General features: G+C 45.7%; 1 protein-coding gene across 1 annotated transcript in view; it reads left to right on the forward strand.

The window, feature by feature from the left end:
• IGF2R (insulin like growth factor 2 receptor) overlaps nt 1-14,293 on the forward strand; it is a 1,933,894-nt gene that overhangs the window by 1,794,591 nt on the left and 125,010 nt on the right. The window contains exon 47 of the mRNA XM_078648980.1: nt 13,575-13,644. Within this exon, the coding sequence (XP_078505106.1) occupies nt 13,575-13,644 (70 nt within the window). The remainder of the gene's footprint in view (nt 1-13,574; nt 13,645-14,293) is intronic.

Here is a 14,293-nt window from a genome sequence, read left to right on the forward strand (position 1 = left end):
CGAAACAATCTTTTCATCACACAACGAAGGGACGTATAAAGGACTCCAAGAAACCCCTTCCTGTGTCTTAGTCAGTCATTTTTCCGCCCCCGAATCAGCATTAGCTGAGGCCACTCGAGTAGAGCGAAAACGATTAACCTTGGGTTTTATTGGGCACTCTCTTACAAAATGTCCACGTTTACCACGAGACGAAGCCCCTGCTTCCGACGTGACTCTCTTTCAGCTGGGGTTAAAGCTGATCTAACAGCTCCTATTTCCATTGGTTCAGGGGCAGAGGCTGTAGGTAATTCAACCGGTTTACCCCGGTCACCTAGAGGCTTTCTACGAGTATCTCCTCTCCTTTCGCTCAATCTATGGTCAAGACGTAATGACAGATTAATCAAATCCTCAGCAGTAGTAGGTTGAGGGTTGATCTGGCCTATGACTTCTTTTAACTCCTCCCTCAATCCTTGATGAAACTGAGAGGCCTGTTTACTTTCGGGCCAATTGGTCTCTGCCACTAACCTCCTAATTGCGTTTAGATAACCCACCAAATCCTTACTACCCTGTCGCAACTCTAGTAATTCACGATCTGCTGTGTACGAGTCAGCCCTTCTGTCAAACACTCTCAAAAATTCCAGCCGAAAGGCGTTCCAGTCATTCAATAGCGGATCGTTACGATTGACTAAAGGCACTGCCCATTGTGCTGCAGTCCCTACCAAGTAAGAGATCAAGAAGTCCACCTTAGCTTGGTTGGTAGGGAACGATTTTGGTTTACACGAAAAATGGAGCGCCACCTGGGTTAGAAACACTTGCACTTTCTCAGAATCCCCCTGAAAGCGTTCAGGAGATGCTAAAAGAATAGAGACTGGCATCTCTACCACCACTGCCGTGGAAGGAACCTGTGTACCTGCATCAAACGGGTTTCGTGGCAGACCATCGAATCTAGCCCTTAAATCCGCTGTCTCTTGTCTAGAAGCTGCCACTTCTAACTGAATATTAGCCAGGGCAGCTATCACTTCATCCATGGTAGACCTAAGGTTCAACCCGACCGGGAGGACAATATTCGTGGGTCGGGAATTCTGTTATGTCGAACGTCCTCAGGATCAGTTTGAAGAGTTATGTTCCACCTCTCAATCTAGCCAATGTCTGAGTTGCCGTAATGGCACAGTACATTGAAAGGATTAAGTGAGGGATGTTGTGGGGGGGGGGGGAGAGAAAGGAAGGAAAGGAAGGGGACAGCAGGGAGGGAGATCTGGAAAACACAAAGAGAATAAATCTCATGAATACCTTTACTATAAATGCACTTTGCATACAGTAAAACCTCAAGAAACACCTATGCCATTCTAAATACCTGTAAAGTAAAATAACACTTCAGGGGATAGGTAGGTGATGGTAGAGGATGGGATAGAGGTGTTGCGGCAGCAATACAAAATCAACATGGACATGTAACCTCAACACATAAATGCATACATGACGGCATAACAACAATAATCAGATGAAGCAAGAACATACCCCTAGCTCACTCCTTTTACGCTTCACAGGGATAGAGTGTAGAAGACTACCACTCCTGAGCAACCCCTGTTAATAAAAGGAGCCAGAGACAGTTGGGTTAAACACCATGCATATTATCCACCATCCATCTATGATAAATGATAATGCAAAAGAAGTTGCCCCCGTATTAGCAACACACGAGGACAATATGAGTCTGCGGTAAGATCCTCGAAAGTTTCTTTCAATGATGTTAAGAGCACTCTGCTCCTAACTCTTGGTTACCAAAAGTGAAAAAGACAATACTATAATAACCGAAGATATTCGTGGATCTCAAATCATCCACCTCACCGTCGGTCGACAATGCCGACCGGGTCAAATCCTTTACAGCTCTGAAGTCTTCCCCAAGAGGATCCTAGAATACGCGTGTATAGCCTGGAAGCTAACACAACCCAAATCAAGTTAGTAACACTGCGGTAAAGGAATCCTGGTGCAAGCACCCTTACCGCACCGACAACAAACAGCAACTGAACCAGACTGCTCGGACCGGAGGAATTCCCGACACCGAGCTCGGGAAGTCTTCCTCCTTATGCTTCCGTGAACAAGTCTCGCGAGAACCGCAAAGGATCATGGGAGCAGTAGTTCCCAACCACGTCTTGCAGGGAAACGTAGTCCTTTCCACCAGCGCGATCGTGACAATACCGCCCACTCGCTGGGCAGAACGATTTCCACGTCAGCAGTCCTTTTATGGCCGTTGCCTGTTTGGTGACAACGCACTCGAGCGATTCAAGGACTCTGGGGCTACGGCCAGATCCTTGGGCCTCGCGACAACTTCTTGCCCTATGCAATCTGCCTTTCGCCCCTTTCGTGGCTACGTAACGGGTGCTCCCACCACGTTCCACCCAGAGCCACGGGGCTACGCAAGCTACCCAGCCTCTGCGTGGTCGGGACATGGAACCCAGCGTCATGGATCTGTGGGCCAGTCCACCAAAGACCCCCAGGGCCACCAGTTGCCAGTGGGCGGCAGGATCGACCATCACTTCCCCCACTGGCACAACATCACGTCGGAAAGGTGGGTTTTGCCTATAGTCCGAAGGGGCTTCTCCCTCTCCTTCGAGACTACCCCTCCCTCCATGCCATGTCGGATGATCATTTGGCCCTACTCCACCAGAAAGATACGGCTCTCTTGGCCAAGGGGGCTATCGAACGTGTTCCTGTGCCAGAAATAGGCTGTGGTTGCTATTCCTACTACTTCTTGGTACCCAAGAAGGACAAAGGCCTGCGTTCTATCTTAGACCCAGGGACGTCAACCGCTTCCTCTGGAAGAAGAAGTTCAAGATGTTAACCGTGGCTCAGGTCTTGTCTGCCCTCGACCCTGGAGACTGGATGGTAGCGTTGGACTTGCAGGACGCTTACTTTCACATCCCAGTCTTGCCTGCCCACCGGCGTTTCCTACGGTTCACGGTAGGCCACGAGCATTTTCAGTTTACTGTGCTCCCCTTTGGCCTTACCAGCACCCCTCAGGTGTTCACATAAGTGATGCAGGTGGTCGCAGCTCATCTGCGCAGATCTGGGGTTCCAGTCTTGCCCTATCTCGACGACTGGCTGTTAAAGGCGGGCTCGCCCCAGGCTGTCATCTCCCACCTCCAGACTACAGCGGACCTACTGCGTTCGCTGGGGTTCACAGTCAACATGCCGCAGTCGCACCCGATTCCCTCCCAGAAGCTCCTTTTCATCGGAGCGGTTCTGGGCACAGCGCAGTTTTGGATCTTCCCGAGCAGCGAGTCCTGGATATTCTGGCTATGATACTGATGTTTCAACCTCCATCCCGGATTTTGGTGAAAATGACCTCGAGGCTGCTGGGCCTCATGGCCTCCTGAATTCTGCTGGTGGATCATGTGGGTGACATGCGGGGTCTGCAGTGGTACCTGAAGTTCCAGTGGGCGTAGCACCAGGGGAATATTTCCGATGACGTCCTGATCTCGGAGGGGACTGCAAGTCACAAAACAGGATTGGGTCAACGGCAGATCCCTCTCCCTTCCCCAACCAGAGTTCACGGTAGTGACGGATGCGTCATTCCTGGGATGGGGTGGCCATATGGGAGAGGTGGAGATCAGGGGCCTCTAGTCTCTGGCGGAGTCCGGGCTCTACATAAACCTTCTGGAGCCCCGGGTGATTCATCTTGCACTGAAGGCATTCCTTCCTTCTGTTAAGGGAAGAGTAGTGCAGGTGTTCACGGACAACACCGCCGCCATGTGGTACTGCAACAAACAGGGTGGGTGGGGTCGTGGCCCTATGTCAAGAAGGCTCTTTGCCTTTGGACATGGCTGGAACATCAGGACATATCTCTTATGGTTCAACACCTGGCTGGTTCCCTGAACGCCAGGACAGACTCAGCCGCGCTGCATGATGGATCACGAATGGTGTCTTCACTCGGAGGTGGCGCATGGTCTCTTTCAGCAGTGGGGAGAGCCTTGGTTAAATCTATTCGCCACCAAAGAGAAGCGCAATATCAGCAGTTCTGCACGGTGGTGCCTTTCTCAGGGAGTGGAATTGCGGCCTCCTGTATGCCTTTCCGCCAGTACCACTTCTACCTATGGTGCTGAAGAAGATCCAGAGTGACTGGGCCCAAGTCATTCTTGGGGCTCCAGACTGGGCACGAAAAGTCTGGACCCGAGCTCTTGAGCATGGCCATCGATCCCTCCGATCAGACTGCCTCTTCTGGAGCATCTTCTGTTGCAGCAACATGGGACGATCCTCCACCCGAACCTGTCCAGCCTCCACCTCTGTGCCTAGAGATTGAGCGGCGACAGTTAACAGCTTTTGACCTTCCTCCCAAAGTCTGTAACATCATCTTGGCAGCCAGGCGTCCCTCCACTAAAATGGTATACGCCTGTAGATGGAACAAATGTGTCGCATGGTGCACAGCAAAGGCTGTGAATCCCCTTTCTGGCCCCCTTTCAGAGGTTCTCCTCTTCATTCTTTCTTTGGCCCAGCAGGGCTCTGCTCTGGGCACTCTTAAAGGCTATCTTTCGGCCATTTCGGCCTTTCTGATCCTACCTGAACAGCCTTCTATTTTCAAGTCCCCTATTGTAAACAGATTTCTGAAAGGCATTACTCATCTCTTCCTCCTTCACCTTTGTTAATGCCCCAGTGTGACTTGAATCGTGTGCTTACTTATCTTGTATGTGCTCCCTTTGAGCCACTACTTAATTGTCCTCTTCGTCTTCTTTCTTTAAAGACTGCTTTTCTGCTTGCCATCACCTCTGCTCGCAGGGTGAATGAGGTACAAGCTATGTCTTCTAAGCCTCCTTTTCTTACTATTCATCCGGACAAGGTGGTCCTTTGCACTAGGCCCTCTTTTCTGCCCAGTGTTTACCTCTTTTTACATAGGTCAGACCATCACATTGCTCACCTTCTTCCCGCCTCCGAACCCTTCCAAGGAAGAGGAGAGACTCCACCGTCTGGACCCAAAGCGTGCACTGTCTTTCTACCTTGACCGCACTAAAGAATTCCGGGTGGACGATCAACTGTTTGTGGGTTATGTGGGCACCAAGAAAGGTTGGGCTGTGCACAAACGTACAATCTCTCGATGGGTTGTCTTATGCATCAAGAACTGTTATTCTTTGGCAAAAAAGGAGCCTCCAGTAGGACTGCGCGCCAACTCCACCAAGGCGATGGCAGCCACTACTGCTTTGGGATGTAGAGTTCTGCTGGTTCACATCTGCCAGGCAGCCTCGTGGGCATCCCTGCACACGTTCAGTAGTCATTACTGCCTGGACAGCCTAGTTCGGAGAGGCTGCTTTTTCAGCCGTTCTGTTCTCCAGGACTTTCTGTTGTGAACTTAGTTTGCAGACCCACCACCGGGCTTGGTGTTGCTGGGGTATCTATTCTAAGATAAGAAATCTATAACTACAGTCTCTATCAGATGAACAAGTTACTTAACTTCGGTAACAATGTATCTGTAAGAGACATGTGTAGGTATAGATTCCTTAGCAAAAAAACAAGAAGAGAGAAAGGGTATTTTGTAAGGGAATACTCCTTGTCCCCTTGTACTGGAATAATCAAACAATTTTTCACTTGTCACGAACAAGATACCGAAGGTCAATTTAACCTAGAACGGCTTCTTACAAAAAAATTTAACATTGTCCAGTTGCTCCAGAATACATTCTTCCTGAAGGAGTTAAATCTGGCCATTTTTTAATCCACTTTTGTCACCCTCTTGCACAAAAAAAACCTCTCCACTGTAATCAGGTGTCGTAGCACACCTGGATGGCACTTGGCCATTCGGGTGGGACCCAAATGATGAAGCATGTCACCAACTAGGTTGGTGAGTGAGGGGTCCTCTTAAAAAGGAATAATTTGCCTTTTCTGTGCACCTCTCTTTATACGTCGGAGACATTGAGGTGTCTCCTGGGTGTACTCCTCCAATTGTTTGATGGTATAGATTCCTTACCGCCCACCCATCCTCCCTGTTCTGCGAACTGACTTCTAGGGATAGAGACTCCCTTACAGGGCCCTAGTTATGTGCACCAGTGGTCAGTGTCTTGCATGGCTCTGCGCTTCTGGCGTGGAAAGTCATATCAGAACTGACGTCAGCAAGCAGGGGCGGCGTCTAAATAGACACCATGATGTAATCTCGGTGAGAACGACACCAATAACGGACACGGAGTCGACCGATGCCACCAACGAACACGCAGGGGTATTGCTAAGAAAATATTTCACTGGATCCAGTCTGACGCTTTAGGGTAATTCTAAGGTAGGGATTCTATAACTACATATGTCTCTTACAGATACATCATTACCGAAGGTAAGTAACTTGTTTGCCAAATCCAAAAGGCTGGTGGCCAACAACTGATAAATTTGGTTTGTTAACGCTTGTTTGTTTAAAAGTAATTGTAATTGCATTGGCAACACTATTACATGAGAAGACGTACATTTTATAAAGCGATCTACCAATGTCTGTTATACTTCTTCTGTGCTAAGTATCTCTTTAGACTCTTGCAATTTGTAGCGATAACAGGGAATTAACTTGATCACACCAGCATAGATGACCGAATTGGCCACAAGTTGCTGCAGAAATAGAATTGTCTAATAATTAAATGGATATCTTAGTCATGTAATTGTTCAGTATATTTAAGCCAATGAAGCGTGCTGGGAGTGAAAGCTCCTTTGTGATAATATCGCTTCCTGCGCTACACTTTTATGATTCATGAAGAAAAAAGAATGTTTTTTTAACTATTAGTTTGTCTGTTTATAGGGAGAATATCTACCTTTTTTAACTAGCATCTTTTCCGTTTCACTGATCTTGTTGCCTTCACCTACCTGATCTCCTCTGACGCCCTGTTTTCACCGCATACTCCCTGTTCCACCACGGGTTTTCCCGGTTGACGTGGAGGGAGGTCGCGGCATATTTTTCTTCCTGGGCTAGAGGAAAAGGAGGCGGGGGAAAAAGGCTTGCCGGTCACCTGACCGGGGTTTCAAATTGAATGCTTTTCACTCCGCGCAGAGGACGCGCCGGCGGTGCGCCAAAGGCAAGCCCGTCTGCGCCCAGCCGGGACCAGGGGCCATGACCCCTGGCCAAATGCTTCCTAATAGACTTACATATTCGTCTAATGATCTCCTAGCCCTTCGCCCGGCCATTAAATCCGACTGTACCCAGCTTTTTGGCAATAATTTAGAGAAAGATTGCTCTCCGGGCTGTAATTGCTCACTCGTCACTCCTCAGTTATACTATCCTGTGTCTCCAGGTAATAGCCTTGTCACACCTTGTACTGCCTCCCTCTCTAAAGGGTTCACTTTCTTCAGTGTAAATTGTCGCTCTCTCCCTAACCATGAAAGGGATATTTTTGACCTGCTATTTGAGAAATCACCTGACGCACTTTTTCTCACTGAAACGTGGCTAAATGAGAACGGTGGCCCCGACATTAACACTGCCTTACCATCTAGGTATGCCATCGTTAGAAGGGATAGAGGCATGAGAACTGGCGGGGGATTAGCCATTATTTCCAAGAAACATCTCCAATGTAAATTTGAATCCGCAGATCTTCCTAATTGTGAAGCGGCTTTATTTAAAATTGCACTTAATCCCAAATTTACTTTTTCTGGTCTATTAATTTATCGCCCACCCGGCCCTCCTTCCTCACAGGCCACTTCTTTACCAGGTCTCTTATCCCCATTAATGATGAGCACAAACAACTTTTCAATACTCTGGGACCTAAATTTACATTTGGATGATTTGTCAAGCTCCACGTGTATTAACTTCATCTCTGACCTTGCTGCTATGAATATCAATCTTTGCAATTCTGGCCCTACACATAAAGCAGGACACCTTCTTGACCCCATCTTTTCCACTTTCACTGATATTTACTGCGCTCCAGCAATACCTATTTGCTGGTCCGACCATTTCTTACTAAAGTTTTTAATTCCTCTCCCACTTGCTCTGATGTCCTCACACCCTTCCCTTATGTCTCTTAAACGTGATTGGAACAAAGTTGATGCTAATATCCTTAACAATTACCTAAGTTGTAATTACCTACTTTTGACTGGCAGGTTGTTGCACTCTCAGGGAACGTCAATACCTGACTTTCCAATGCCATAGATTCATGTCTTCACTTGACCAAGAAAAAGCTTTTACATCATCGTCCCCCTGCCCTTTGGTATAATGACACTTTAAAGACTGAAAAATCTAAATGTAAAGTTTTAGAACGAAAATGGCGCAGGGATTTTGCGTCTGATCTTAAAGATGCCTATAAAAAAGCGTTGAAATCATATCATAATCTCTGTAAGACCACCAGGGCCAGCTTTGTTTCTAAAACTATTACTGATAAAGCGAACTGTTCCAAAACTCTTTTTGGGTTTTAAAAAAATTAGGCGGATCAGAAACTACTGCCACCCCAACAAACAGCAATGCGAAGATCTGGCCAAATTCTTCACTCAAAAAATTGAGAAGATTAATTTTGAAATTGCTCACTCTCCTCTATCCATGTCTGCACAATCTAGTTTGACAGCTGCTAATCTCACACTACCTTTGTCTAACTTGACTGCTGATAGGTTACACTCAGCTTTGGATTGTAGTACTACCTCCTCTCGTCTGGATTGTTGGCCCCCTCTTAACTTGCACTCTCTCACTCTTATTCTGGATAAAGTCAAGTCCGGCTCTCCTAATGACCCATTACCAGCTTCTATTCCTAATCAACTCGATTGTTGTCACATCAAGGTCATTTTGGATACATTAAATTCTTCTTTAACGGAGTCCAGGGTTCCTCCACTGTGGAAACATGCCATGATGACTCCTCTTCTTAAAAAACCGACTGCTGATCCTGCTATTCTTACTAACTATCGTCCGATCTCTCTCCTACCGATTTTCTCTAAAATCCTAGAAAGGCACATTCACTTTCATTTGTCCCAGTTTATCGAGATCAACACAATCCTTCACTCCTCTCAATCTGGGTTCAGAGCAGGATTTTCAACTGAAACCACTTTGTTGGGAGTCACAGAGAGGCTTCACCACCTCTTGGATGATGGGGAAACTGTCGCGCTTGTATTATTAAATCTTAGTGCAGCATTTAACACTATCTCCCATCCCATACTAGTTAACATGCTAAGGTCCTCCGGCATTTGTGGTTCTGGACTGGATTGTTTCTTTCCTGGATGGCTGTACTTTTCAGATCTTCTCCGCTACTGATCGGTCTAACATCTATCCATCTCCCTTTGGGGTACCTCAGGGCTCAATACTGAGTCCCTTACTTTTTAATATATATGTTAGGCCTTTAGCGGACATTGCTGAAGAGGTTGGCCTGACTCTTTTTACTTATGCTGATGATTCTCAGATCATCTTTTCACTATCTCGTTCTGATTCTGGTTCTACATCCTGTCTCCAATCAGGCCTTAGGCGTATTGCTACATGGATGAACTAGAACGTTTTTAAACTGAACAGTGAAAAAAACGAGGTTTTAGTTCTTGGTAAGGAGAAAGACCTATGGGGCCCATTACATTGGCCTGTTGTGATGGGAAATTTCCCGTGGCCTTCCAGTCACGTCTGTAATCTGGGCATTTATATTGATGATTCTTTATCCATGCACCATCAAGCAGTCAGGGTCACAGCCACCTGCTTCACCATCTTAAAATGGCTTAGGGAAATCCTTTGGATGTTACCTAAGACCTCCCAGAAAACTGTGATCCATGCCCTTATTACCTCACGGCTGAATTACGGTAATGTCCTTTTTCTGGGCGCTAATAAGGCTGTGGCCTGTAGGCTGCAGCTGGTGCAAAATGCTGCAGCGTGACTGCTATGCAGTGTCCCCGGATTCACTTCCATCTCCAGCTATCTTCGCGACCTACATTGGCTCAGGGTGGAAAATCGTATAAAATGTAAAGCCCTGAGTTATATGTTTAAGATCAAACTGGATTTAGCTCCTCAATAGCTGCTCTCTTTGGCCTGCCCATATGTTCCTACTCGCCATCTCCGTTCAGCTTCCTTGGATAATTTTGTGGTGCTCAGATTCAAACGTGCTAGGATGGGTGGCTGCTCTTTCTCTTATCTTGGTCCTACTCTTTGAAATGCTCTCCCTCCTGCCATCCGCAAAGAATCTAACTACTTCTATTTCCGCAGTTCCCTGAAGACCTGGTTATTCAATCAGTAATTTTCTTTTCACTCTTGCTTTTCTGCTCTCAGTCCATGTCCTGGTGCCGGGAAACCCTTTTTGGGTAGCTGTTGCGCCCTACAAATTAAAAAAATATATAAATATAAATAAATGCAGGTTTGTTGTTGAAATGCAGAAACATTTAAAAGATTATCAAACAGTAAGCAGAGTGAAACGACTATATTAACCAGTTTTTTTCTGCTGTAGCACTGTTAAATGCAGTATTTGAGAGAGAGGAAGGAAGATGGACAACAACATACACTTTTTTAGGATATAAGTATCAATATATCTTTATCGTCCTTTGAAAAAGAACAACGTAATGCAGACATAGCTACCCATTTCATCTTGTATCTCACAATAGACCGTATTCCTGACATTCAAAACAACCACCTACCTCCTGTGAACCAACCTGCCTTCGCCAAGGCCATCACCCCCCTAACCCCATCTCTGCTGTTACTATTACAGTTTATTTCAGATATTTCAACTGAGGGAAAGTTTAAGTTTAAGTTTAAAATATTTATTGAGCGCAACATACACCTAAACGGTTTCTTGGCGCTAAAGTAGAGGACAGCCCACTGAGCGGGGACAGTCACTGAGACAGCGGCTGGAAACTAAACAAAAACCTAGAGAAGAGCCTAAGGGAATAAAAAGGTCTTCAAGGCTTTGCGGAAGGCGGAATAATCAGTGAGGGACCTAAGGTAAAAAGGGAGAGAGTTCCAAAACAAGGGGGCAAGAAAGGAAAATTTCGCGCCACCCTGTTTCTTTTTCCGGTAGCGGGGCACAGCTAGGAGGAGTTGGGATGAGGATCGGAGGTCTCTGCCAGGGACATAAGCCTTGATGGCCGATGATATGAATAGGGGGGCCAGGCCAGTCCTGGCCTGGAACACCACGCAGCCTAGTTTAAACAAGGCACGTTCCCGCACCGGGAGCCAGTGAAGGGTTTTCAGGAGAGGGGAGGAGTGGTGAAATTTAGGGAGACCAAAGGCAAGACGGGCAGCCTGGTTTTGCACTAATTGCAGTTTACGGAGGCTGTACTGAGGGATGCCATTATACAGAATGTTCCCGTAGTCCAGGCGGGACAGGACCAGTGCGGACATGATTAGCTTGAGTGCAGGGAAAGAAAAGAAGCGGGAGATAGAACGAATGGTGCGGAGAGTAAGGAAACAAGAAGAAACCACAGAACCAATCTGGGAGTGCATAGTGAGTTGATTGTTGAGCTTGATACCGAGAGTCTTAACAGAGGAAACCGGAGTAGGAGGGGAACCAAAAGAAGGGGGCCAGAAGAGTGAATTCCAGGGACTGGAGCAACCACCCGTCACCACAAGTTCCGTTTTATCGGGATTGAGTTTCAGGTGGTTGAGGTTCATCCAGTCCCTGATGAAAGATAGAGTAGATTGGAAATTAGAAATAGAGTCAGAATTGGAAGAGAGATTAAAAATGAGCTGGAGGTCATCGGCATATTTAAATACCGAGACCTCCAGGTGCTGTAGAGAAAAGATGAGCGGAGCGATGTAAAGATTAAAGAGTAAAGGAGAAAGAGAAGAACCCTGGGGGACGCCGCACTGGACCTGGCAGGGGGTAGCTGAAAACTCCCCAAGATGAACCGCCTGGGTCCGGTCCCTCAGAAAGGACGAGAGCCAGATGAGGGCTGGTCCTCCTACGCCCGCCGCCTTGACACGGGAAAGCAAGATGGAATGGTCCACCGTGTCAAAGGCGGCGGACAAGTCAAGAAGGACCAGCGCCTGAGATCTACCGGAGTCCATACCCTCTCCGAGGGTATCTGATACTGACACCACCACTGACTCGGTTGAGTGCCTTGGCTGAAATCCCGCCTGACAAGGGGCCAACCTCCCGTTCTCCTCGGCGAAGGCGCTGAGTGCAGATGTCACATGCCGCTCCAGCACCTTCGCCAAAAAAGGGAGGAGGGAGATGGGGCGATAGTTAGCCATCACAGAAGGGTCGGCTCCCGGCTTCTTCAAGATGGGAACAATAGAAGCGGCTTTTAACGATGGAGTAACAACCCCTCGGGCTAGTGAATCGTTAAGGAAGCCCAGACGGGGCGACGGGCAGACAGTGTAAATCTGCCGTAGAATATGAGCCGGGCATATATCAGATGGGGAGCCGGACTTAATTTTAGGAAGAAGGGACAAGAAGAGTTCTTCAGAAAGTGGAGGAAAGGAAGTAAAGGTAGCTGGGGACGGGTGAAGGACGGGGTCAACAAAAGAGGGAGAAGGTGGAGGGATATTGGATTTGATTGTCGTGATTTTATCGACAAAATACAGGTTCAATGAATCGCAGAGTTTCTGGGAGGGGGGGGGCTTGAATGTAGTCCGGTCCGAGAACGCCAAATCATGGGTGATGGTAAAAATCTCCTTTGGTTGATTCTCGGCCGCTAAGATTTTCGCCGAGAAATATGCTTTCTTAGCCTCAATGATTTTTCGCTTATAGGTGTACACTTCGAGCTTAAAGTAGAGTGACAGTGGAGGATATAGGCTTGTTGATCGTGATGTATGCCAACGTGAGGCCAAGTCAATAATTAATTAATATATTGTTTAATACAATGGGTGAGATTATCAGGCATTCCATGTTATTTGCATCTTTGTAAAAGCATTAACGTTTGCTAATGTTCTAAACAAACTTCCATGAGGGAGTGCATCACTCTCTCCAGATGAGTGTACAAATTGCGCCTGAGGTGTAGGACACAGGGACAGCAAATGTATCTTTGGGTTGTGGATAGATATTCAAATTTGTAAATACCTTCCAACATAGAGGGTTAGTTCCAGAAATGTGCTCAGATTAATGTTTTCTGTTGCCTAAAGAACTGGTACAGATTGACTTGTCCATGTTCCTTTCGAACATCAAAGAGAGACAAGTCTGCAAGAGTTACCCTAAAGTGTTAAGACTCCTAGCAGTACAAATCTTCATATGGCAATGCTCCAGTCATGACTAGCTCCTCACTTCTGTAGAGCTATAAGGGTTTATATAGCTGTTCCTCTCTTGCCTGGGGGATACACACTCAAAAACACCATCTCATTCACACTTGATGATACTCCTATTTTTCCCTTACACACTCCCCTTATTCTCTTACACATTCTCACTTTGCCATTGAGAATATCACAAGCTAACACAGTAAAGTCATGTATTCAATATCTTTTTCCAAGTCCTGCACCACTTGTAAAGTGTTATTACATACATTCATGAAGTTTTGCTAAATGTATTAGCTCTTCATACTTTTCAAGTTGATTCAATGATTACAAGAACTTATGTATGTCTTTTCCGGTTAAATTCTTTCCATTTGCTGTAAGTGAACACTGATGACTTTTTAGATTCCCTTTATCTATCTTTCCTTTTGTGTTCACTAGTGGGAACTGAAAAAAGTACACAAAATTCTGTATAAAATGATGTGAGGTAGAGTATTGTATGTTGGTTTACATTTTTAATGTTTTCTTTTTTTTTTAGAGAAAATGTGATTCAAAGGATAAGCAAGTGCTGTAGAAGAGGATCTAATGTGTCGTATAAATATACAAAGGTAATCTTTTGCACATTGACATACATTTAAGCCCCAACTGTGGATTTTTCGTTTGATAATTACTCCTACAGTTTTAAACTAGAACTTCTTTATAAGGTAATCTCCATATAGATTAGAAATAAAAATGGAGACCATATATATTCATTTCTGTTAATTTCATTGTCTTTATTGTGATTTTTCATCATAAAAGACAGAAAATTCCAAGAATAAAACCAGTTTCATTCATTTATAAAATACACCATCGTACTCAAAATCTAAAACTTATACCACAACAACATGATTAATAAGTTATAAATATATAAATACATGTGAAGAGTTTTTAAAAAAAGGATTAAACGGTTCATCTAGCAAAAAGGCTTAATCTTCATCAGTTAATTTATAAAAATTATCAAATATGAGCCACAAAATACATTAATATTCAGACTACATCCGCTACTAATGGGTCTCATATTTCATCATTGACCAACTACTTTCCCCCCCCATTTTATTGAGTAAGGCCCATGCCCAGCTCAAGTACTTTGATACACCAATTACGACAAAGTTTGTAAGGTCTGATTTCAATATTCTCTTAGCAACCATTGCCGATCTTGTATTCAAAGTTAAACATACTGGTTTCAACCAAATACTCCTCGGCTGGTGATAAGCAGGA

Source organism: Lissotriton helveticus, chromosome 6 (assembly GCF_964261635.1).
Source record: "Lissotriton helveticus chromosome 6, aLisHel1.1, whole genome shotgun sequence".
Lineage (NCBI taxonomy): Eukaryota > Metazoa > Chordata > Amphibia > Caudata > Salamandridae > Lissotriton > Lissotriton helveticus.